The 23,098-nt window shown below is 38.5% G+C and overlaps 2 protein-coding genes across 12 annotated transcripts; one reads left to right on the top strand and one right to left on the bottom strand.

Annotated features, from left to right (window-relative positions):
* Positions 1-150: 150 nt before the first annotated feature.
* lemd1 (LEM domain containing 1) lies at positions 151-12,260 on the bottom strand. Of its 8 annotated transcripts, none has more exons than XM_046056345.1 (11): positions 12,245-12,260; positions 5,534-5,673; positions 3,217-3,322; positions 2,933-3,076; positions 2,795-2,847; positions 2,439-2,501; positions 2,171-2,326; positions 1,867-1,953; positions 1,636-1,728; positions 1,041-1,108; positions 151-850 (listed from the first exon to the last, which is right to left on the bottom strand). In XM_046056345.1, exons 3-11 carry the CDS (start codon positions 3,296-3,298, stop codon positions 568-570), a joined length of 1,029 nt encoding a protein of 342 aa, XP_045912301.1. In that variant the 5' UTR covers positions 3,299-3,322; positions 5,534-5,673; positions 12,245-12,260; the 3' UTR covers positions 151-567. The 8 variants fall into 8 exon arrangements, with proteins under 8 accessions (XP_045912301.1, XP_045912297.1, XP_045912294.1 ...); XM_046056341.1 differs by lacking the exons at positions 5,534-5,673; positions 12,245-12,260 and adding an exon at positions 4,507-4,896 and having other exon boundaries at positions 151-646; positions 751-850; XM_046056338.1 differs by lacking the exons at positions 5,534-5,673; positions 12,245-12,260 and adding an exon at positions 4,507-4,891.
* Positions 4,623-23,078, top strand: LOC123975138 (major facilitator superfamily domain-containing protein 4B-like). Of its 4 annotated transcripts, XM_046056334.1 has the most exons (12): positions 4,623-4,911; positions 5,547-5,650; positions 19,842-19,891; positions 20,007-20,205; positions 20,690-20,932; positions 21,060-21,219; positions 21,360-21,475; positions 21,613-21,786; positions 21,906-22,053; positions 22,144-22,214; positions 22,363-22,483; positions 22,589-23,078. In XM_046056334.1, the coding sequence occupies exons 2-12, from the start codon at positions 5,648-5,650 to the stop codon at positions 22,672-22,674; spliced, it is 1,371 nt and encodes a 456-aa protein (XP_045912290.1). In that variant the 5' UTR covers positions 4,623-4,911; positions 5,547-5,647; the 3' UTR covers positions 22,675-23,078. The 4 variants fall into 4 exon arrangements, with proteins under 4 accessions (XP_045912290.1, XP_045912292.1, XP_045912291.1 ...); XM_046056336.1 differs by lacking the exon at positions 19,842-19,891 and having other exon boundaries at positions 4,627-4,911; XM_046056335.1 differs by lacking the exons at positions 4,623-4,911; positions 19,842-19,891 and adding an exon at positions 4,992-5,035.
* Positions 23,079-23,098: the final 20 nt, after the last annotated feature.

The following is a 23,098-nucleotide window of genomic DNA, read 5'->3' as shown; positions in this document are numbered from 1 at the left end:
AATGCTGTGATGCATTGCACTAGAATTTTTTTGTTCAATTCTCTATATTTATAGCATCTGAAAGCACCTTCTTCATGACATTTAGTAAAAGTGGATTTTACTATATTAAAGATCCTACTGATTTGTCAGATACTATTCAGTTGCACAAAAAACAGCAAAACATCCTTTATTGAAAAATAGTTTATATAAAAAACAAGTACAGTGTCAATGATTCTTTGAAAAGACAATATAAGAATTTAGGTTAAAATTACAGCATTCGCATTATATTTAAATTTGAGAACATCTATATCCCTTTAAAATCTTAACTGAAGCTCTGTGTAGTGTGGCAACACATCCATAAGCAAAACATACAAAATGTGAAACTGGACTTTGAGGTTTGCTCCCATACAGACAAAAACAGTAAACAACAAAATAAAGTGTTTAAAGTAATATGCTCCCTGAAGATATCCCAGGACAATATCGTAATTGCTTGTATCAACAAAAATACAACCCTGACACATTCATGTCAATGTACAGGATTAAAAAAACCCATAGTTACTCCTGTCCAGAAAGCACTGGTGTGTCTTCTTATGTCTCAGCTTGAAGCAAAAGCCCCTCCTCACCATCCAACTCCTGGTTTTGACCATCCAGTAAAGCCACAATCTGACTGAATGAGTTGTCGTCAACACAAACATAAATGATGTACAGGAGACACGCCCCAATGAGGAAGACCAAAATCTGTATATGGATGGGCACAAGGCAGCGCTCTACCTCTCGTCTCTCCAGGGTCATGGGACTGGCAGGAGTGTCTGGGTACGCATACTGGATAGGTCTTCCTGCTGCACCCTTGATGGGTCTCCGACGAGTGACACTGAAATACAACGGGTTTTATGTGCCGATTATCGAATCACAAAACACCTACAATGGGTTGGTATGTGCTACTAAGCAAGTTGTCCATGTGTCACCCATCACGATTCAAATTCCAATAAATTTCTTGTACTTTGTTGAAATCTAAATCCAAGTTTGTAATTTCCGTACTGCAAGTGTTGTATGGCACTTACTAGATCCCTATTGGTGTGGCCTCAGTGTCTGGAAACATGTCTTTGAAAATATCGGGCTCCGGAGAAAGCTAAAAAAACAAAAGTAAGAAATTACTAAACGAGGTGGACCAGATAAATATATCTCAGACAGCAGGATCCCACAGAGACAGTCAGGAAGAAATTAAGGAAATTTGGTGATTGTTAATGTAATGACCAGAAATCTGACACACACACACACACAAAAATATTAAAATAGTGTAACTGTTATGGTTAGCATATAATTTCCAGTTGGGGTAACACAGTAACTGACATTAAAGTTACAAAATGTGTTCTTGTGGACGATGCACATACCACCCTATGAAGTGATATGGAACAAAAAACAGAAAAATTAAAAGCCAGCAAGAAGAGGTATGTGCCTTCATGTCACATTTAGTATGCCTTGGGAGTAGTACAGGGACTGGTTATTCATGGTGTCCATAATTGGCACGTCCAGCTAAAGAAAAGGAGACATAACCAATTACGATACACTTGACTTACCTCCAGTTAAACCTCTCAAACACTGTAACGACCAAAATATAAGCTCAGAATGTGGCTCAACAACCCGAGCACTACTGACCGTGTTGGACCGCGACCAATGCTGCTGCACATTGCTCCCATTCAACTCTCTCTCAGTGTGTGCGCTAGTAGAGAGTGACCCACGACTGTCCATCTGTTGTTTAGAGCAACAATGTACGTTACTGAGTGAGCACTCTGGCAGGGATTTCTCACAACACAATATAAAAAGAAATGACAGGGTCATTTGTAAAGATGTGAATTGCAGGTTTAAAAACATGTGGGATTAACTTTCCTGCTCAACCATTTGAGTGATGCTGAAGGCCTGAGAGGAAAATGATGAGCAAGCACTGGGCATAACTGATTGTGATCCTGATGCAACCTGCATGGATTGGTATTATTGGCATGTTAACAGCAATACAAACATCATTCATCACACAGTCTAAACACCAGTGAGATACCAATTCCCATCACTGAAAAAAAACAAAAAAAATATCCCATTAGTGGCTTGAGAAGGACACACAATAGAGTTAGACAGTCTAAGTAAGGAATGCAGAGAATTTAAAATCCACAAGAGAAGTGAAATAAGACCAGCCTACCCCTGATCCTAATCCTGATCGTTGATCTACAGAGGATGCTCTACTAATTCCTATGGGAATCTGTGAGCTGTGAGGCAGACTCCGCTCTGATGTTTTTACCACATTCCCTGAATTCCACTTGGGACTAGGTTCCCTGTTTCTAGAAGTACGAGCACGCTACAAAAGACCAACCCAATCAAAAACAGAAAAAAACGAAACACATCAGTATCCCGTGAAAAATCAATTCACAGAATTTTGTAAAAACGATGTGAATATCTGTAGTATTTACCAGCCTTGACGAGAGTAAAAAGCACTGCGGGTAAACAAAACCATTCTGACAATACAAATCTTCCTGTGAAAAAAAACAAACAAAAAAAACCCCACCTCACTCAAAATGCAAGAGCTTATTCAAAGTTATTATGCAAAGAGTGAAGGCTTCCATTTAGAAACAAATTTTACACTTGCAATCTGTAACCACTAAGTGGCACTGTAGGGAATATATATTTCAATACAGCTAGTAGTGGCAAAAACATAAAGGACAATATAAAGCAACCAGCAACATTAAATAGGCAGTGCAAGCTCCCTAATTCAAGAGCTACTATTCATTTAACTAAAGAAATCAAGAACTTCCTACAATTTTCTCACCTGGCTACCCTCTTGTTGGGCCTGGTCTGACTGTTCAACTCTTTCTTCAGAACCTGTACAAGTCACAGAAAAATACAAAAGCATATCATCTGATACCTAACAAAATAAAAATAAAATCAGCAGCATTTTTGTAAATACCTGACTCTTCATGCCCTTCACCATTTTCCTCCTCTTCATCACTGTCAGAGTACAATATACTTTTCTCTGCTCCATTCAGACAGCTGTGTCCATCAGACTGAAGTAGTTTCCTGAGCTTCTTCTCATACAAGGCCCTGGTGGAGGCTGGCATAGACAAACAATCCTTTAGTAATTAAGACAGGCCTAAAAATAGAGTGATGGGTCTTCACATTCGTTAAAACACGACAGGAATCCCATTTCTACAATGGAAACCAGTTTCAAGACATTGTTAAGTGCATCCTCACCCACTATGGGCCCAGCTTTAACTCCGTGTGTGAGAAGTGCAGCCTTGAGTTCATCATCAGTCAAACCACTCGGGTCGGGCATGTCTGAATCCTCTGGATCCTCATCCTAACAAAACAAACAACATTTGCTGAATTTAGACAAAGGCTGCAGCTTGAATGGCAGTAGTTGCCAGGTGTGGGATATAGAGCATAAACAGCTGGAGGCTGCAGTTCACAAATCTGTTCAAAATTCATCTAATTTAGTTAGATGAATTTTCTAATTTTTACATTTACCTGTTCTGAAAAAGCACAGAAGAATAGGTAAAAACAAGTAAAAGGTTTATTGTAGAGCCCGTATTATCAGTTCATACTGGCTTATAAGATATCAACTGGCAGATAACTACAACAGGTTTATTGTTCAACTGTAAAGCACTCTGCTTATCTCTGTCACTCCTCAAAACTTTGATCCTCTGAAAAACTCTGCAACTAACCATTATTTCTGATCATTATTTTCAGGAAATTATAATTGACAGGCTGGAACCAGCAAAAGTTTTGCATGATAAATTGAGAAAAACCTTTAAACGAATATCAAAATCAGTTGTTAATATCCTTGACTAAATAATGTTTTCATATATTAGTATTGGGTCTAGAGTGAAAATCTTTAACACAGTCTGTCCAAACAGTCCTCCTTCCCCATGAAACAGCACAGAAACAACTTCCAGTGCTCTTCCTGGCACATATACGGTAAGTGAGTGGGACAGGTGTGGCAAGCACATGCACACAAATATAATGGCGACCTAACTACAGAAATGTCTCATGTAAATCTATACCAGCTATCTACAGCTCAGTGGTGACGGACCATATATGTTACAGCAAACTGAGAGGACTATTTGGTAGCCAGTGACCCAAATCTACCCCTCCTCCCCCTCCACAGCTGCTAACTTTGCACAGCATCGGTTTAATTCAGCCCATGCCAATCAATATTATGCAAACGACCCTTCACTATCAAATAAAATTGTTTATGTCCTTGAAGGCAGCATTGTTGACAAGTATTTTACCAGGCAACATATTAGTAAAGATGTCAAATTACATTCTGGGGGCAATTTCTCAAATATGTCAAGTAAAGTTAAGTAGACAAGTAGTTTTGTCACATCTGCTATTTCAAATTAGACTGATCACGCAGTGATTGCACTCAGTAGGCTGATATATTAAGTTACAGCAAGTTGTTATTGAGGGAAGAGCGCTTAATTCCGCAAAAGCCAATCATAAAAAGTATTCTGGCGCAAAACACAAGAACTTTGATCAACTCACTGCCACAACTTGTACTCGATCCTCCTCATCGCTAGAAAAATCCGCTGCGTTTTTCTGATCAACGTGTTTTAAGTGCAGTTCGACGTAAACGTCCTTTGTGCTCTTGGCAGGTGGCAGCACGACATTATGAGAAACTAAATCTGACTTCAGTCTAGATTTAGAGAGATGAGCTGGGTCCTCCTTAAAAAGCGGCATATCACAAGGACAAGAAAATGAAAAATAGTCCAACTTCAGTGCTTAGTTGCTTTGGATATTGGTATAAAAACGTCTCTGAAGTCAGATGTGCCCAACAGAGCAGCTCGGAGAAACCGTCCGCATGTGGTCTGAAAATCGCACTAACTTAACTGAGAACAGCTGCAACTGACGACTTGATTGACACCCGGCAGCTAGCTTAACATACCACTAGTGAGTAGTAAACATACAGCACAGCGCCACAAGCTTAGCTAGCTTGGAAGTTCATTACATTTTAAATGAAACCTAAGAACTTTTTATTAAATGAAGATTATCTTTAAAATGAAGAACTGAAAAGGCATGTGTGGCTTATTGGTTTTTGGCTTGTAATATTAACGTAGTTAATTAACATTAGCTAAATTACCTGAATGCATTTATTGTCGTAGCTAAATTAACCGTTTTCAACCCTGGTTATGGATATGGAAGTTAAGAGCTGCCGATGTTAAAATAAATAATTTAATCAAATTAAATCCGGTTAAATTAAATTGTCTGATTTTAATAGGCTTCTTTTTTTTTACAGTGGACGTTTTTACTTTTTATAGAGGGAAATGCACAGGAACAATGTCTCTGTTGTATTCAGGTATCCCAGTAAGCCATGAGAGTGTGACAGTAAACCAGAAAGAACAATGCCAGGACTCTAAAACCGAAGCAGCTAAATGGAATTCAGCCATCATTATTATTATTTACACTTGGGCTTTTCCTACTGCCACATGGCAAAATGCCCTCTGTGAAAAGACCTGTTAGTTCATACAGTGGAGTTTTAAGTGCAAATTCTTCCTGTCTAAACATTGTATACCTTTGACCTCCAGGTTTGTCCCAGGCTTTGGTCGTCGTTGGTTTCGTGGTGTCTCTGTTGTACGCTGCTGATGCATATTTACTCAAGTTATGCATCCACCTAGTGCATGCAGAAATGGTGAGTAGTTCCTTTTGTAACACCTGTTAACAGATAAAAAAAACACTTGTTTAGTTGTTTGTAAAGGGGGTGCCAAATGTGCCACAAGGACTGCTTCCAACCAAACACCTACAGCAGGCATCTCTTCAATCAAGCATGTTCATTATCCGAAAAACTTACTGTGAAAATCAGCATTCAGTGGTCAAGAAACAAATCAGTAAACCTGATTCTTGGAACAGGACTCTGGCACTTTCAAAGATTTTATCAACTCAACAACCGCTGGCCCCTGAACAGCTGGTACTAGAGCTAATGCTGCGTTCCAGGCAACTCAGAACTGGGAAATTTTCGACCTCCAACTAGAAAAACTACCCCGGAACGCCACCTGAAGTCAGATTTCCTACTTGTGAACTCGGAGAAAAAATATGTACCCCGAGTTCACGAGTAGCAGCTGAATTACGTCACAAAACAATGTCAGCGCCCATGGAAGCACACATTGTAAATGGTAAACCATAAACTAAAAAGCAACAAAAAGTATATTTGCATGTATTTAAATTAAAATAATACATACGGTCATATAGTAAAACCTGTTCTGCATGTACACTGATGTAGAAATATATTAGGCCTATTAGGTAGCTGGCTACAGTAAAGAATCCCATAAAGTCATATCTGCATAAAAGTTATTGTTAAAAATGCCTAAACATTAGGAAGTCAACATTGATTGACTTACAACCTTGAGGGTTACCAACTGATGTAGCTAGAGGGGTACACAGAACTAGTAACGTATAGACTATTTATGTCAGTTGTTGCAGTTAAACTGCCATCCTTTTCATTAACACCTAAAACACTACTGAGGGTGCAACTGTGTGTACACTTTGTCATGGTCAGCCATGGTTTTCGTTCACCACCATGCACCTGGAACGCATTGAGGTCGGAAGTCGGAAGTTTCAACTGGAAAATATGCCAGTTCCAACCGGTCTCGAAGGCGGCATAAGTGACTAGAGCTGGCAGTTGGCATTAGCAAATGGTCCCTTCCTGTTTTTGCTTTTCACTGGCTGCAATTTATTTTCAAATGCATTTATCTTTTCTTCTTACTTAAAACAATTTTTAATTCCATATAGGACATCATGTAGTCTATGGCATACAAGTATACTAGTACTCTTTTTCTGCATTCCTAGAATTCCTAAAGAAATTGATAGACGTGCCTTTAAATATAAAGCTCCATCTGATTGATTGAATCAACCTGCCAGTTCACTTAGATCTATCACCTCCTTTCATTTCTTTAAGGCATTTATTTTTACTTATCTTCAAACAACCTGATCTTGCTTCTAATATACTTCAGATATGGAAATAGTAAATGTTTATCTATGTGTATGTAAATGCATGTGTACATTTACTGTATTTTAACATAAAAATATAACAAAAAGAAACACATCATAAGATGTTCCCCCAGGATTGTATTACTTGAACACCATTTTATTACTGTCAGGACATTAAGAGATGAAGCCAAATGGATCCCTTGAGCACTAAATTACTTGTTTTGCCTGTCTTTGTTGCAAATTGTACAAAACCGCTCAAACATTACATGACAACCTTGAAATGAGAAGACAGCAGGTAGGTTTACATCCCATTTAAGTCATATTTGAGTTTGGGTTGAACAGACTTGATTACCACTGTGCTGTTTACTGTTGTAAACTTAGATTGTACTATTTTTAGATTGGATCAATACATTGTGATTGTGAGAAAACAACATTTATTTTCTGTGGGGATTTTATAGGGGCGAGGGGATTTAAATGGTTTGATTGGGATTCTTCTTTTTTTAAAACTTTTATTTATTCAGGGTTTCACTGAGAGCAACCTCTCATTTGCAGGAAGGCCCTGATCACATTCACACTGATTTATCAGTTTTAATGTTTAATTTGATTATTTTAAATGTCCAGTTTGAATGTTAATATATTTTTCCACTTCATTATGAAGGACAATGGTAGCTCAAAGGTTAGAGAAGCAAGCTTGTGAGCAGGAGGTTGTTGATTCAATCCCCTTACTCCCTGAGGTGCCCTTGGGCAAGGCCCTTAACCCCAAACGCTACAGTGGAGCTACTCACTGGCTAGCAGATCATATTTTCTTGTGCAGAATCTCCCTGATTAAACAGGGCACTTTTTAATATTGATCCACAGTGTTGTACTTGTAAATGGATATAAACAATGCTGGATATCAATACTCTCCAAATATTTTATGATTAAGGAAATGCATTTAACACATATGTTAGCAAATCACATTGTATATGTATACTTATATGTATACTTGTATCATTGATCTCTTGAGTATTATGAATGTGAACATCACTTTTGTTTGTTTACAAAATAAACTCCACAGGGGACCTTTAAACTCACCCAACCAGAACATCCGTTCTTATCCTGTGTACAGGGTCGCGGGGGGGCTGACATTGGGTGAAAGGCAGGGAACACCCTGGACAGGTCGCCAGTCCATCGCAGGGCCACACATAGTCAGACTACCACTCACACTCCCATTCACACCTAAGGACAATTTAGAGACACCACTTCACCTAGCCTGCATGTCTTTGGATGGTGGTAGGAAGCCGGAGCACCCGGAGAGAACCCACGTGAACACGGGGAGAACATGCAACCGGGGTTTGAACCCACGACCTTCTTGCTGTGAGGCGACACTGCTAACCATGTATCACCATGCCGCCCTCCAATCAGAACATTACTGTTAAAATTAGTGAAATATGGTGTTTATATTGTGTTGTGTGTTAATATATATATTTGTTGGTCTTGTTGTTTTACCTTTACGGTGTTGAACATATCAAAGCAAAAATACAGTAGATTTAATTTTAGGATTGTAACATTAAACATTAAGACACAGTCATAGATTTTATTCGAAAGGAATACGAAAAGAGCTTACAGATAATATAAAAGTTTCATATCAAAATCATAACAGTGGTCTAAGCCTAGACTTGCTCATATTTGCTTCAGAATTTAAAGTCAGGAGATTATTCAATAGAGTTAATGCATTCAGAAGGCTGAATGCTCACAGAATCCTTTTGAAAAATCTACTCAACAGGGAGGCGGCAAGAACCATAAGAGGCCACATTTGAAGGGGTTTTTACAATGGCCCAGCTGGCTTAGGTGCACACCATGTGTCCGTGATGATACAGTTTAAATGTTTAATCTTGTTGCATGGTAGGCAAGGCTTTTGGCCTCCTTCAAAATAGATCAATGATAATATTAAAAATAATATTTACCTTTGAATGGTCGGTTGTAGCACTAAATAAAGCGAAAAACACTAAAGTACTAAAGATTGGTCATTCATGAATGTAAATTATTCATTAAACAAATGCTGACTGATATTATATAGTTTAGCACTGCTGCAGGTCAGCACATAATATTTGCCTAAATTTTGATCCCACTTCACTTTCATTTAATGACAACCATGATGCATAATGATGAATGATGAATGACTTTTTTCTTTCTGGTCACTAGAAATTAGACAAATGAACAAAGTAAACAAAATGAACAAAAACTTTACTTCTTTTTCAAATTATAACCTGAATCCAAAAGAGAGGCCAATAATTGGATCCACATATGTATGTTTATAGTTATAAAGTGTTCTTGGTTGGACTGGCTACAGGCAAAGAAAGTTTATCCCTAGGAAGGAATTAATTAATTAATGATGATGTAAATCATCTTTTTTCACCTCCTGAGTATGAATATTGTGGCATAAAATGTTCATGTGCATAATGCTTTTCATGTTCCTAGTCTTCATATGTCACTATCATGTCATCACTGTAACCTAAGTGATTTTTAGAGCTTTATCTTTTTAAAGAAAAAAAATCTTGAACTTCCACTTTAAAATAACAGGTGGCATGGAATCTCTTAAACACATCTCTGAATGCACTGAGTTGTTACTTTCACAGTAAGTTTCACATTTGTAAGTAGAACAGCTGACAGCAACAGGAAAATAACTTCATTACCTTGACCACCCGCTATGTCACAACTTATATGAAAACAGTCATTTCCTAAAACATCTTCAGGAAAATAACTAATGTTTGCCCCAACTCAAAATATCTGTATTTGCCCCACTACTCCAAAGGTTTTATGTAAGTCAAGATGCATAATGTGGATGCTGTAGGCTACAGCTTTGTTGATGCCATTGCTAAGATTTTAGATACTACAAATAGCTGGGCTGGACAAAATGCCACCCAAGCTAAAACAAAAATGATTATTACACTATATTTTTGGATTCCTATTTTCGGTGACTTTGTTTCTCATGTTAAATATTAAGTCAAAACACCATAAAACAGAGTTCTTAAGTTGACTGTCCACTGTGTATCCAATGGCTTTGAACCCTACATGACATGTTAGAAAGAACTCACATAGGAATAGAAAGCCATAAGACACAGTTGTGGTTTGATTTGAAAGAAAATGATACAAAATCAGTTTCAGATGCAGTTTTAGAGCTCATGCTGTTAGAGCTGAAAGCTTGAAAACAAAGAGGGAAAAAAACAGGGGCTAGTTGCAGACAGCATTCAGGATTTCAAACTCACATCCACATGAATAATTAAGCAGAGAAACTCTGAGTAGTCATCTGAGGCCTGAGGGAGTAAAATGAAACTGTCTTGAGAGTCTTTAGACAGAAGGAATTATATTTTTCACACCACAAATAGCTCAAATAAAGTGCTCCCTTCCCGATGCTTGAATCTTACTGCAATATTCTGCAAGCAATTCAGTTCCTCAGGGGGTTAGAGAATAACCTTTGATTAAAAATGCAGTTTTAAATCAATGTCTAAAGGGAAAAGGTGCAATGTTAAAAGGATTTTCTTTGTGAATTCAAAACAGATTACGTAAAGTAACTTACGTAACTTTCTATATTCTGTAGCAACCCCCTGCTTGACTTCCTTAAGCACAAAGGAGATCATTACCTCAGCATTTTAATTCAGCCACTTGGCACAGAAAGCTAAAATAGTTTTGCAGATTTACTAAAGTCAACATTTCCATGCAGTAGCCCCTGTTCATCTTTATTTAAGGTCATCATGCTGTTGAGTCAAGCATAATTAATGGACGGAAACACAACTAGTGTGCTTGATCTGCTTGAAGTTCATCCATGTTCTTTAACTTTAAAGCCGTCAAATAAAGTGTAACTTGAATTTATTCTGAATATTTTCTATACATAGAACTGAAATAAGACATTTACCACAATTTTAAACACTAAACTGTTGGAAGCGCTCTGGACCATTTTCAACCCCTCAGTCTGAGGCTCAGCACTCGAGCTATGCAGGCCAAATCTACTCACCCAGATGTCTGCTCAGAAAACAGTAGCCTTTATAAAAACATGAAAAAATCTTGTGGACAGAGAGGAAACGAGCTACTATAGAAGACAGAAGGGGCATTTGTTGACATTGTATCAAGTGCAGCGCTGAGGTATTTGAGGCACAGAGGGGCCAGGTATTTGTCAGTCAGTGTTTCTTGTGCTTTTGCTGTCTCCAACTCAAACAACAAAAGCCCCATTGAGACAGCCTCCTTTTTTTTTCTCTGAACAAGCACACAAAGCTTCCTGTACTAGGCTGCAACTGTCCAGTACTGAGAGAACCACTTCTAGTCGTCTTTTTATGCACCTGTTTCAAGTTGTTCTGGCAGTGCAAGAGAGTAAACTCTTTGATAGATAGTTTCATATCTTTTCTTATACCTTTGCTACATTTAGCTTAGCTTTTTTATTCAGTCACATAGTTCCAAGATGTCCTAACTTCCATCATCAGAAGTTCTAACTTTATTCTAAAGAGATAGAAACACAACAAATGATATTGAGATTATCAGCCTCATCAAACTGTTCACACAATGAGATTAATCTTTCATTGGCCTTACATACACTGGACATTCACATGACCTTTGACAAAGAACATTACCAGCTGATTGAGGGAAAGTGTTTACTCAATCAGCCTTTTCCAGGTTCAAAAACAGACCACTGCCACTAAGCTCCAGGGAACCTATGCTCATGCATGTCTCAGCATAAATTAGTAAAGCCCCTGTGTCCAACTCTGTCCAGACAAGAAGGTGAATCTCAGCCACAGGGAGGATTAGCTTTAATCCCTAAACATCATACATTGCCCCTCTCTGCTGGGAGCCAATTCAGAGAATCATCAGTAGCCAGATGTTTTTAATGGCTTTAGATTATGGCCATGTTTAATATTTTCCTATGTTGTTTTGATAAAAGAGTCTGAGAAATTCTCTAAGAAATTCTATGTAGAAAGATATAAAAATAAAACAAATGACTTAATAACTCACAGTTTGACATTTAGACACAGGTTTTGAATATAAAGATGAAGATAAATGCGTGGCACCTTATTTCTTATCCGCAGTGGTCCTGTTTCATTTATTGAAAACACCCCTTAGCACACTCCACTGGCAGACAAGACAACCAAAACACATTGAAACACTGCATACAACACATGAAAGCCCCAGTGCATCAGTGCAGTAGCGCCTCTGTCATTCTTGATGAAAACAAACCGCTATTTTGATCAACACACTTTACACTTCTTAAAGTAATGGTGATGTGCAATTAGTGCCGGATGCATTCTTATGCTGTAAATCTGACTCTTACCTCCTTCTCCCTCTCCTGCGTCCCTCGCTGGAAGGAGTATGGCATCCCCTCAGTCTAATACTGTATGGAGAGACAATGGGTAGTGGGGGGAGGAGTTACTATGTGAGCAGGAGCGAAAGTGGGGAGACAGAGGGACTAAAAGCAGAATGAAAACTGAGAGAGAGAGTGAGAGGGAGAAAGAGGGCTCGGACGGGAGATCACTAGCTCACAATACTCTCAAACCATGAATCTGACGAAACGTTACATGAATGGCAATTCTTGAGACACCCCCCCTTCCTCAGTTGCGATGTCAGAGAAAACAGCAACCAGAAATCCCTCTTCACGTGGGAAATGTAAGGAAAAACAAGAGACTGTGAGAGAATGGGTCCTGGTTTTAAACAAGTCCCTTTCTTTGGCTTTCTTTGAATGAGTTCTTAAGATTCCAAGTTGGCAGAGTGCCCATGAGTCCTGGATGGAAAAGGATAAAAGAGGGGCTGAGGTAGGGGGGCTGTCTATTGTGCTTGTTCCCTTCAGTCCTGGCACTCGAGTTGATCTTTGCAGCCAGTTGCTGAATATTCCAGTCACTTATTTCTCAGTTGTAAATAGAAGCTCACATTTTTATTAATTTTCATTTGGATTGATGCATATGTTATTATCCAAGGATGACTCAAACATTTTTTGTCATTCTGCACATACATTATTGACAGTTTGGGTGTAAGGTTTAAGGTAGAAACCCTGGACCAAAATATTTAGCAAATGAGCAGTGGCCTAGCCAGTGAACACTGATCTGAAGATCCGGGTATTTTTACAGTCTCTTGGTCTTTGTTTGGGCCTCTTTTCTCCCTTCTTTGTCTTCCTAACAGTCCATCACTAATAGAGGGAGAATAATGTTTTGCCTGGTGAATCTGGGATGAAGACAGCAGGTGCTGTTGCCCCTCTCTGAGCCACATTCACTCACAGCTTTCTCCCCCTCTATCCGTTTCCTCTACTAATACACCCTCCTCCCCCTGTCTATGTTAGGAGGGGGGTTAGACAGGGAGAATAAGCTACTGTATAATGAAGCACAAGAAACACACACACAGAAAAAACATTTTATTGAAGGTTTTAATGAGTGACGTCCCATCGTCCAGATCACAGTGGCTGATGAGCTGTGTGACACAGAGCGAAAGCGATCGTGTAAAAAGTGTAAAGGATTAATGCAGCTGCATCTCGTCAGTCACCACTGTGCTTCTCACCGCTGCTTGTGCTGCATCAGTGCCGCAAGAGAAGCCCAGTTTTCACTCACTGTGTACCCCCCTCCTCCTCATTCCCCACAAACCCTTCCCTACCCTCTTGCTGTCTTCCTCTTGCTTTCCCTCAAACAAGCACACAGACTCGGTTCATTACTATTCACCAGGTTTCACTAAGTCACGCATCATTGCTCTGCTCCCTACAACTATGTCAGGAGAGGCGGGGGAGAGGAGGACAGGGAGAAGGAAGAAGAAGGGAAAAGCAAGAGACATCTTATGATAGAAAAGAATAAATCACCATTGTGCTTTCTGTGTCCGGATGTGTGTACAAACATATTACCAGACAGCTGCATGCATGAGTTGTTCTCTCTTCCGCCTCTGACAGAAAAATCTTCTGGGGAACAAAGCTGCAGAGTCCTCAATACAGAAATCAGTTTTCCTTTGTGGTGTTTTGAATTCATCACTCGCCTTTTATTAAATCCACTGAGGTCGTACACTCAAATTATTATCTGTGCTGATATACTGACAAAGCATTTCATCCATGAAAATGGGCACAATGCTTGATTTCTATTCCTGTGTTGGCTCAGTCTAAGCCTGCTGTAGTCTAGAACTCTCTGTCACATTCATTTCAGAAAAACCTGACTTTGCTATAACAATAATCCTTTGTTATGCTACTTTTAATCTCAGTGGATTACAATGATTCCTAGAATTACAGTAAAATCATTAGAGAGGTGAAACTATGTTAACCTCAACATAAAATTTTACTAATCTGTTTGGAGGAGCTAGGCTCTGACAGTATATGATATCAATTGCAAAAGCTGTGTGACTGTTATTCGCCTTGAACTGCTCTTCAGACTTGTGAAAATGAGCATGAACATTAGAAGACCTATAAAGATAAAACATTTCTAGCAGCATCATAACATTCAAGAGAGAGTGTTTAATCTATTTATTCAGTTTGTTTGTTGTATCTATCAACAGCTTTCTCTTTCCCAAGGTTACAAACAACAAATTAATCTTCTCTGTGAGGATTTTCAAATTCAGTAGATATATTTCCTCTTTTTATTCCTGCATAACATAATCAGAGAAAGTAAATTGGAAACTGAATAGTACTCCATTTGTTCACAGTTCCATTTGTGTTTTCACAGAAGACTTATTTACATTTATATTTTATCAATCAACATAAAATTAAGCAACAATTTTTATAATCAATTAACTAGTTCCAATTTCTAATGTGAATATTCAAATAGTTTTCTTAATTTTCTATGATATTAAAATGAATATGTTGAGTTGACTGCTCATAGAAAGCAAGCAATATGATTGTGTTAACTTGGAAATTTTGAGGGGCCTTCCCCCCCACTATTTTTAGACATTTTTTTGACCAAACTATTAATCCAGAAAATAATAAACAAATTAACCAATAATTAAAATCATCATCAGTTCCACCCCTACTATTACCTGAATAAACTTTGTGAACTGAACTTGAGTGGCACCTGATGAGTAATGCCAGAATTTGTAGTAACATTTTAAAGTAGAGCCCTTAAAATCCCACTGAGAGGATTTAACATCAGCTTTACTGTATCAAAAGAACAAATTAGTGCAGTTTTCTAACCAAAATCTGAAGATGAGTATCATTTGGTGTGAAATGCTGAGCCTTTAGAAATGATGTACTGCAGATTAATATCAATTGTAAATGTTTTCATATATTTTGTGGAAGTTTAAGACAATTTTAGACAATCATAAAGACACAGGTCATGGTGCAAGACAGTGTAGATACGGCAACAAAGATGATTTGGGATAATAAACAATTCATGATAAGACCAATTATAACCATTACTAATAGCATTGAGCATTGGAGAGTAGTTAGCCACTGTAACAGGGATCAGCAGATACAGCATTGCTCTATTCATCCAGAGTACTGAGTGGGGACTGGCTGACAGAAGCCATTATCTTCAGAGGGCTCCAGATGTGATTGGCTGGAATCCTGGGTGGGAATTCCTGATTTAAGTCTTTGGATAAGCGTCAACGCTCCACTGAACTTAAACTTCTACGCACATCATATTAAACCCAGGCTGTTGGAGAATAAGGATATCAGGATTGCAGTGAAATGTGCAAACATCCGAATACAAGAACTTTTTTTTAAAGATTCATGATAACTCTGGAGTCTCCTGATGTCCAACCCTACCTTCTAGAAATTAGGATCATATATAATGCCAATGTGCAAAAGCAAATAAGTTTTGTCAGAACAATGCCTTTTTTATCAACATAATTAAGAAACTTTGGTATATTCAAAGTAAAAATGTTAATACTGAACGTATCTTCTAAATGTTCACTGATAATGTATTTTATTAATTTTCCGTAGCAATATTTTCTCTTGAAAGACAATATCCACTTGTACATTTTAAGTTTACAAGTTTTAAAACAACTGTTATTGAAAACAAGTTTTGCTTGCTGTAATCACTCCTGTTCATAATTGCTAGTGCAAGATCAGTTTCTAGTGGGCTTTCAATGTCAGGAGACAAAATCCACAGTCTTCACTATTTGCAAAAATACATTCTAAAGTTGATCTGAAGTCAATGAGGCCTGAGCAGTCTGAGTTTGGCTGGTTATTTTTCAGTTACAGTCCTTTTAGTACAAAATTCCCTCTTTGTGCATCACTTCACTGTAACTCAGCACAGAAAAACTGTCCAGGGAAACACAAAGAGGGACTTTTGTTCCAAAAAGTTGTAACTTTGGAAGAGATGCAGCTGATTTCACGAACACAGACTGCTGAGGCCTCATATTAGCACCAGATAAACTTTGGTATGTATTTTTGCATAAAATGAGAAAAGGGGATCACCTACATTGGAAGCAGGTTAATAAGGGATCTCTTAGTTGCCGGTAGGAACAGAATGAATGAAGACAGTGTACATATGGGCACCTGACTACTGTTTTAAGACAAAATGTGAAGCTATTCTTTAAATTTATGGGAAGATCATGGTCAACTGTGACTCGAACACACACTTTACAGGACAAATTTCCTCTCTGACATGTAAACTAAACCATAGTTTTGGTAAGAGTTAGCCAAGAAAATGCTCCCTTTTATAGAAATGATTTCACATGAAGGTGACACTTCATTGTCTCTCTTGAACTTCTCTGAATAAATATTCTCAGATAAACTTTTGATCTACTCATATACTAACTTTCACAAGTGCTTTATATCTTAACTGCATCACCAGCAGCTAGTTTGAAAGCACACAGCCTCATAGAAAAGCACTGTTTTGCCCTGCAGACATGTCTGTTTGCATACCACATATCCATGGCTCTATTTTGGGCTTGAGGAGATGTGTAGGGGTGCACTGCAGGGCATTTCCATCCAGGGCTACAGGGACTAACTAGAGAAATGCGGATAGGCGACAGATAAATTTCTTACTGCACTGTCTACTTCAGCTAATCCTCTCACTTGTGCATGAATGTGAATCATGTATGCCTGCCTGACTTGACATGCGATAATACACAAACATTGTGACTTCCTCCTTCGTATAGGCATTGAAATGTTTATCTTTCTCACTATGATTAAATATACACATCCACAGGCTTATGAAGAAATACATCAGACTTTAGAGACATTAGCATGTAGTCCATGTCATTTACTCTTATTTTATCATGTATGGCAGCATGTGCTTTTCTGTGCAGGCTCACTGGACCCTTAGGAGACGCAGTATGTAGATGTAACAAATAGTAAAGGTGGGAGAAGAGCAGAGAGAAAAAAACAGAGCATTATGATTATGATTCCTGTCACATTGTCCTGGCACAGTCTCAGGCCTCTGAGTGAAAGTTGGCTAAATGTCAGCCTATGGAGATGAGACAGAGAGGAGCAAGGCAATGCTGTTTTTGCCCACTTTAAACCATGTTACTGATGTGTTGTTTCTTTATGTGGCTGCCATCAGCAAACCATCAGACTTAAAAAGAGATGCTGGGTTCTCTGTGTGTTTGAGAGTGGGAGAGATGAAAAATATGCTTGTCACATATTTAACAACAGTGATCATTTTGTATTAAAATTAATACTCTATGAATGTGTTGTTTCCTACATTAATATATGTTAGTTATTCCTTGTTCAGAGCCACAAACGTATTATATTCCTATAGAGGCAAATCTGATTGATTTTTGCATTGAATCGTGGACAAATGTGATGCTTTTACACCATCTAGTGCTGAAACTGTGTGTAGAAAATTTTAAAAAGGCACCTCTTCTCATGAATGTATTTTGTTACTTTGTTATTTCACTTGATTGAGCTTCACTGTACAGAATGATGAATGAGTTAGAAGACTGTTTTATTCTCATTCATCTGTACTCACCTTAAATCACAAAGAGCTGAATTTTGTGACATTGCAACTAGTTTGGAAGCCAATCCTAGTCGAATATGCAACTTACAGAAGTGTTATGTGGAAACCCGAAGCCTCCAATATACATATATACTGAGAATAGACCTTTCAGTGAAATAGGAGAGTACAGCAATAAATATTAAAAATAATAGTTTTTCAATGAGACAGATGGAGTGGATGTGATTTTAAGAATGTTTGACAAGGTAAATGTAGACTGTTGTTTTGTGCTGTTTTAGGTATTGTATTGCTAAACAGTGAGTGAAACTGCTCAACAAAAATACAGGGAAATACAAAGAAAATGTTGGTGGGTTACATTTACTTACACACACAGTACCTCTTCCTAATCTAACCTGTGTAAACACTAAATTCATTCAAAAACGGATGTCCTACTTCTGAAACTAGAAGTTGCTGTTGATGTTTAACACCCCCTTACACACCTCTAAGATCACGTTAGTTGACAATTACCTGGAGAACCCATCTTGAGAAGAGGAAGTGAATGTTAATGAATGCCTTTTGTATAAACACATATATTTCTTAGGGCTTAGTACCTGGCCAGCATCCCCACCTTGCAGGGCATGTTGGCAAATCAGTTACACATCTGCATTGTGATTTCTTTAGTTTCTCCTGTTTCAACCTTGCCGGAAGCTCATATTTGGCCACAACCAGTAGAGCTTTGCTTCTCCCATACAATCATTAAGTGGATTAGGTATTAAGTTATTTCTTTTATTCATACATCTGAGGGACAAGTAATACAACATATTAATCAACGTTATTCATTATAGAATACACATTTTTAACAGTTAAATGCAGGAATTCTAAATATCTATATCCTGCAGTAGCTGTGAGATGCACATCATCTGCCAGTTTCTTGGCCGGTTGATATCCATTTTCAAAGGTTGTTAAGCTAAACATTGTTGTGTCACATTGCAAATATTGTCCATCCTTAGTGTTCTTCCTGAACCTTCACACTGACCCACACACACATTCTTGCAAGAAAAGAAATTTCAGAGAAAAAAATAGAGAAAATTTCATAACAGTTATTGAGATGGCGCAGTGGATAAGACATATGCCTTTGGACATATGCCAATGGGGGTTCAAATCCCCATTGTGACACATCCACCATTGTGTCCCTGAGCAAAACACTTAACCCCTAGTTACTCCAGAGGCGTGCAACCTCTGATAAATAGCAATTGCAATGTTTACCATGTTCACCATCTTAGTTTATGGTCGCAGTTTGGTTTGGGTTGAAATAAGTTCAGCTCTTGCCTTTTGCTACATGTCATCCCCCCTCTCTCCCCGGCCTTTCCTGTCTCTTTTGACTGTGTCTATCAAATAAAAAAGCATAAATTCCACAAGAAAACATTCTTTAAATGATTATATGATGTTGCATTCACAGCTGAACACCTAACTTTGAGTTTAAATAAAATAAATTTTCTATATCTATATTTTAACAACACAACAGCCTTATGTAATTTTTAGTGTCCAAGTTCTTGTATTATAAGTGCCGCTGTGTTTTATGTCTATGAGAAGCCTATGCGTCATTGCTTCCTGAATGATACATTTTTCATTGATTGTGTTAGTGCAGTGCTATGCCGTATAAATTCACACTTTCTAGTAGCATTTCCACACACTCTTTTTCATTGCTAATCATTGACACAATTCATATGGTCATATCATTGTTGGAAGAATCTCCACTTCACCCATTAACTCAAGAGGACATCCTTTTTCAGTTAGGCAATCCAAAGAGGAGGGAGCTTAAAGCTTTAAAAGAGATCAAAAAATTAATTACGCTATTATAGACTTCGACAAAACTTCACAGAGCTGCTGTCACATATTCAGATGGCCAAGATGTTTGTGGATGAGCGGATCTTAACTTTATTTAAAAGGAGTGCCCATCACACACTGACCTATTGGAGTGTTTTCTTCAGCTTTGGACTCTGTATTGCTTTCCTTGGGCCTACAATTTTGGACTTGCAATGTCAAACAAACTCAACACTTAATCAGATTACCTGGGTGTTCTTTTCCCAGCAGTTCTGCTTGTTGATTGGTAGCTCTGTTGGTGGTGTCTTCAAAAGGACGTAAGTATCATGTGTTATCCCATAGACTCTGCTGTGCAGGTATTTAATGTGCATAAATAATCTGTAAACGATTAACAATCATTATAACTGAATTTGTATTTTTTCTTTCTTAAAGGTTGTTCAGTGCTCTAGCTGCCTTATTTGTCTCTACTCTCATCATCTCTGTAATATTTGCCATCATCCCTCTGTGCAATAATGTTCTCCTGCTTGCCGTCGCCATGGCTGTGTCTGGGTTGGCAATGGGCATTATTGACACCATCGCTAATATTCAGCTGGTAACCATCTATCAGAAAGACTCCGCTGTTTTCTTACAGGTGAAAAAGTCCTAAGAATCTGTTCATCATCTGTTGAAATACTGGCATGATAGCATTCACATCTTATGAATAATTAATAGTCAGATGTATTATAAATTATAACTTAAGCTGATGATACACAGAGCAACTTTTAGAGCAATAGTGAAGGGCAATGTTGCCGTCAATGGTAATGAGTAAAGATTACTACTGTAATCCCCTTCCCCCACCACTCCGCCACCCGCCCCGCACCGCCGCTATCCGTTCAAAACATAGTCGGACTTGCCACTAGCAAGATTGCCCAGCAACATTGCTCAAAAAGTTGCCGCGTGAATCATCAGCTTTAGAGAGCATAGGGAATGTTTTGTTTGTATTTCTCCACAAACAAGTTATCAAGAATTTTCCACACAGTATGTTCTGTAGGTGTATTTTGTTAAATTAAGCCAATTAGATAATTAAAAAACACAGTAAGTCATGTCTCTGGCCTTTGTCTTCTACATTTTTGCAGGCTCTTCATTTCTTCATTGGGTTCGGAGCCCTGGTGAGCCCATTGATTGCAGATCCTTTCCTTTCAGAGACGGGCTGTGGGAATCACACAGGGAATGGGACTGAGACCATGCATCATTTCAGGAACATGCTGAGAAACAGTCCGATTGCAGAGCACAACATAACTCAGAGCCACCTTCCCCATGAGGGAGGGGAAGAGGAGTCGAGTGTGCACTATGCCTTCTGGATCATGGCGCTTATCAATGTAAGACACTGAACAGATGTACAGTAGTGGATGTGCAGGAGAGCGGTTGCTTTTTCATAGCTTCTAAAATTGTTAGCTTGTTAAAATTACAAATTGAAAAAAATGAATAGTATTTGTGTACCCTCAGCTTCCCGTGCCCATTGCAGTCCTGTTCCTGATGTATCGGGAGCAGCTGATCCCATGTTGCCCCAGCACCACTCCTCGTCTTCTGGACAAAGATGAATTAGCAATGGAGAACCAGCAGGGGGCCGAGGGCCTGGACGTGGAGCATGAACATGAAGCTGGAGGTAAAGACATGGAAGAAGTGATTTTTATACAGGACCCCTATTTTATGATGAATAATTCATATTTTCCTGGATTTAGATGAAAAAGAAAAATCACAATAAATTCTACAATCTGTCATTTGTGACTCTTCGCTCTGTTACAGGTCATGGGGATATCTTTAGCTGCTGTCAGAATGATAACCTGCGTGGGCTGCCAGTATCCTTCTTTATGATTCATATCCTTGGTGGGATGGTGCTCTTCATGACCGATGGTATTGTGGTGAGTGAGGGGTGCAGATAAATAATATGATGTGCATTTACACATTCCACATAAAACTTTACGAATTGCATACAAAATCTGTTTCACATAAAACACAGAAGGTAAAGTACATGAAGGAACCTGTCTTTTCCTTCCAGGGCGCATATGCCGGCTTTGTATACACCTATGGTGTGGCTCCACCTATGTCACTGCCTCATAAGACAGCAGGTTACCTAGCTAGTATCTTTTGGGCAGCGATCACTGCTGGTCGTCTGTTGTCCATTCCTCTCTCATACCGTTTCCAGCCTGTGAGACTGCTTATGTTCAACCTGGTAAGGCCAATAAATCATTTAGTGTGTCATCATATTATAGATAGGACATAAACAATGAAACCCAAAGGTCAAACACTCTGATCAACACTAAATTAATAATGCTCTCTTTGTTTTTACAGGCAGGTGCTATAGTTACTGTGTTGATGCTCCTTATTTTCTACACAAGCAGCATCTTTCTGTTTGTCGGGACCTGTTTATGTGGGCTTTTCCTCAGCAGCATATTCCCCTGTATGCTTGCCTATACGGAAGACATCCTTGATTATCGGGGTATAATGAAGTGTTTATACCACAATACTAATAACACAGTAATGGAATCAATGCAAGGAGAGGACATAAACCATACATTTCTTTTTGCAGGATGTGCAACTACAGTCCTGGTGACAAGTGCAGGGATGGGAGAGATGGTAATGCAGGTCCTGGTTGGCTCAGTAAGTCTGATAAGTATCTTCATTATCACAGAAAAATAAAGTGCGTAGAAGTAGAGAACTTGGCTTATAATTGCAAAAACAAGCCCAGTGGATTTTGTGAAGTTTTGGATTAATGTTCAATAGTTTAATGTTGCTAACTCATCCCCAGATTATCCAGACAAAAGGGAGCTACAGCTTCCTGCTGTGTGGAATGATAATCGCCTGCGCTGGTTTTATCCTCTTCATTGGTCTCCTGCTGTTTCATCAAATGCACAGAAATTACCTCACAGGTATGGTATCAACCAGCACCCTCATACACTACTACTGAAGGTTCATTTTCATTAATTTCACAATCATCATCATCCCCCATTCCAACTCCCTCTGCATCCCAACAGGAACAGCAAAAAAGTCAGCCATGGTGCAGGAACCAGCAACCAAGGAGAGCAAAACAGAACAGAAGGAGGAGAAAGAGAGCAGCTGAGAGAGGCAGCAGCTGTGTTTTGTCCTTTACTGGCCACTGTAGGGGAAGTATTACAAGGATCTATCATCTACGACTGTTTTACTAAAGCTAAAGTAAATAGTGTGCTACTGTTGGATGTTGTAGGTCAAACTCTTAGATTGTTTCTCTGTTTTGTAAATCACAAACAGTGTTGACATGTTAAATCATGGACATATTGTGGATTGGTGTTATGTTTTATATTTCATCATGGTTTGACATTCACCATACAAGGTTTATGATTATGATTTCTCTTTAAAATACTTGACTCTTTGTTTTTAAATGTAATCTTTTGTTCCATGTGTTTTTGCATATCTTTTGGCATATGTACATGGACATATATGAACTGTATAATATGTGTATTAAAACAATTAGTCTAATATGGTCAATGGCATGGCAAACGAATGTG

This window comes from Micropterus dolomieu, linkage group LG08, assembly GCF_021292245.1.
Source record: "Micropterus dolomieu isolate WLL.071019.BEF.003 ecotype Adirondacks linkage group LG08, ASM2129224v1, whole genome shotgun sequence".
NCBI classification, from domain to species: domain Eukaryota; kingdom Metazoa; phylum Chordata; class Actinopteri; order Centrarchiformes; family Centrarchidae; genus Micropterus; species Micropterus dolomieu.
This window is presented reverse-complemented; position numbering and strand designations above follow the sequence as displayed.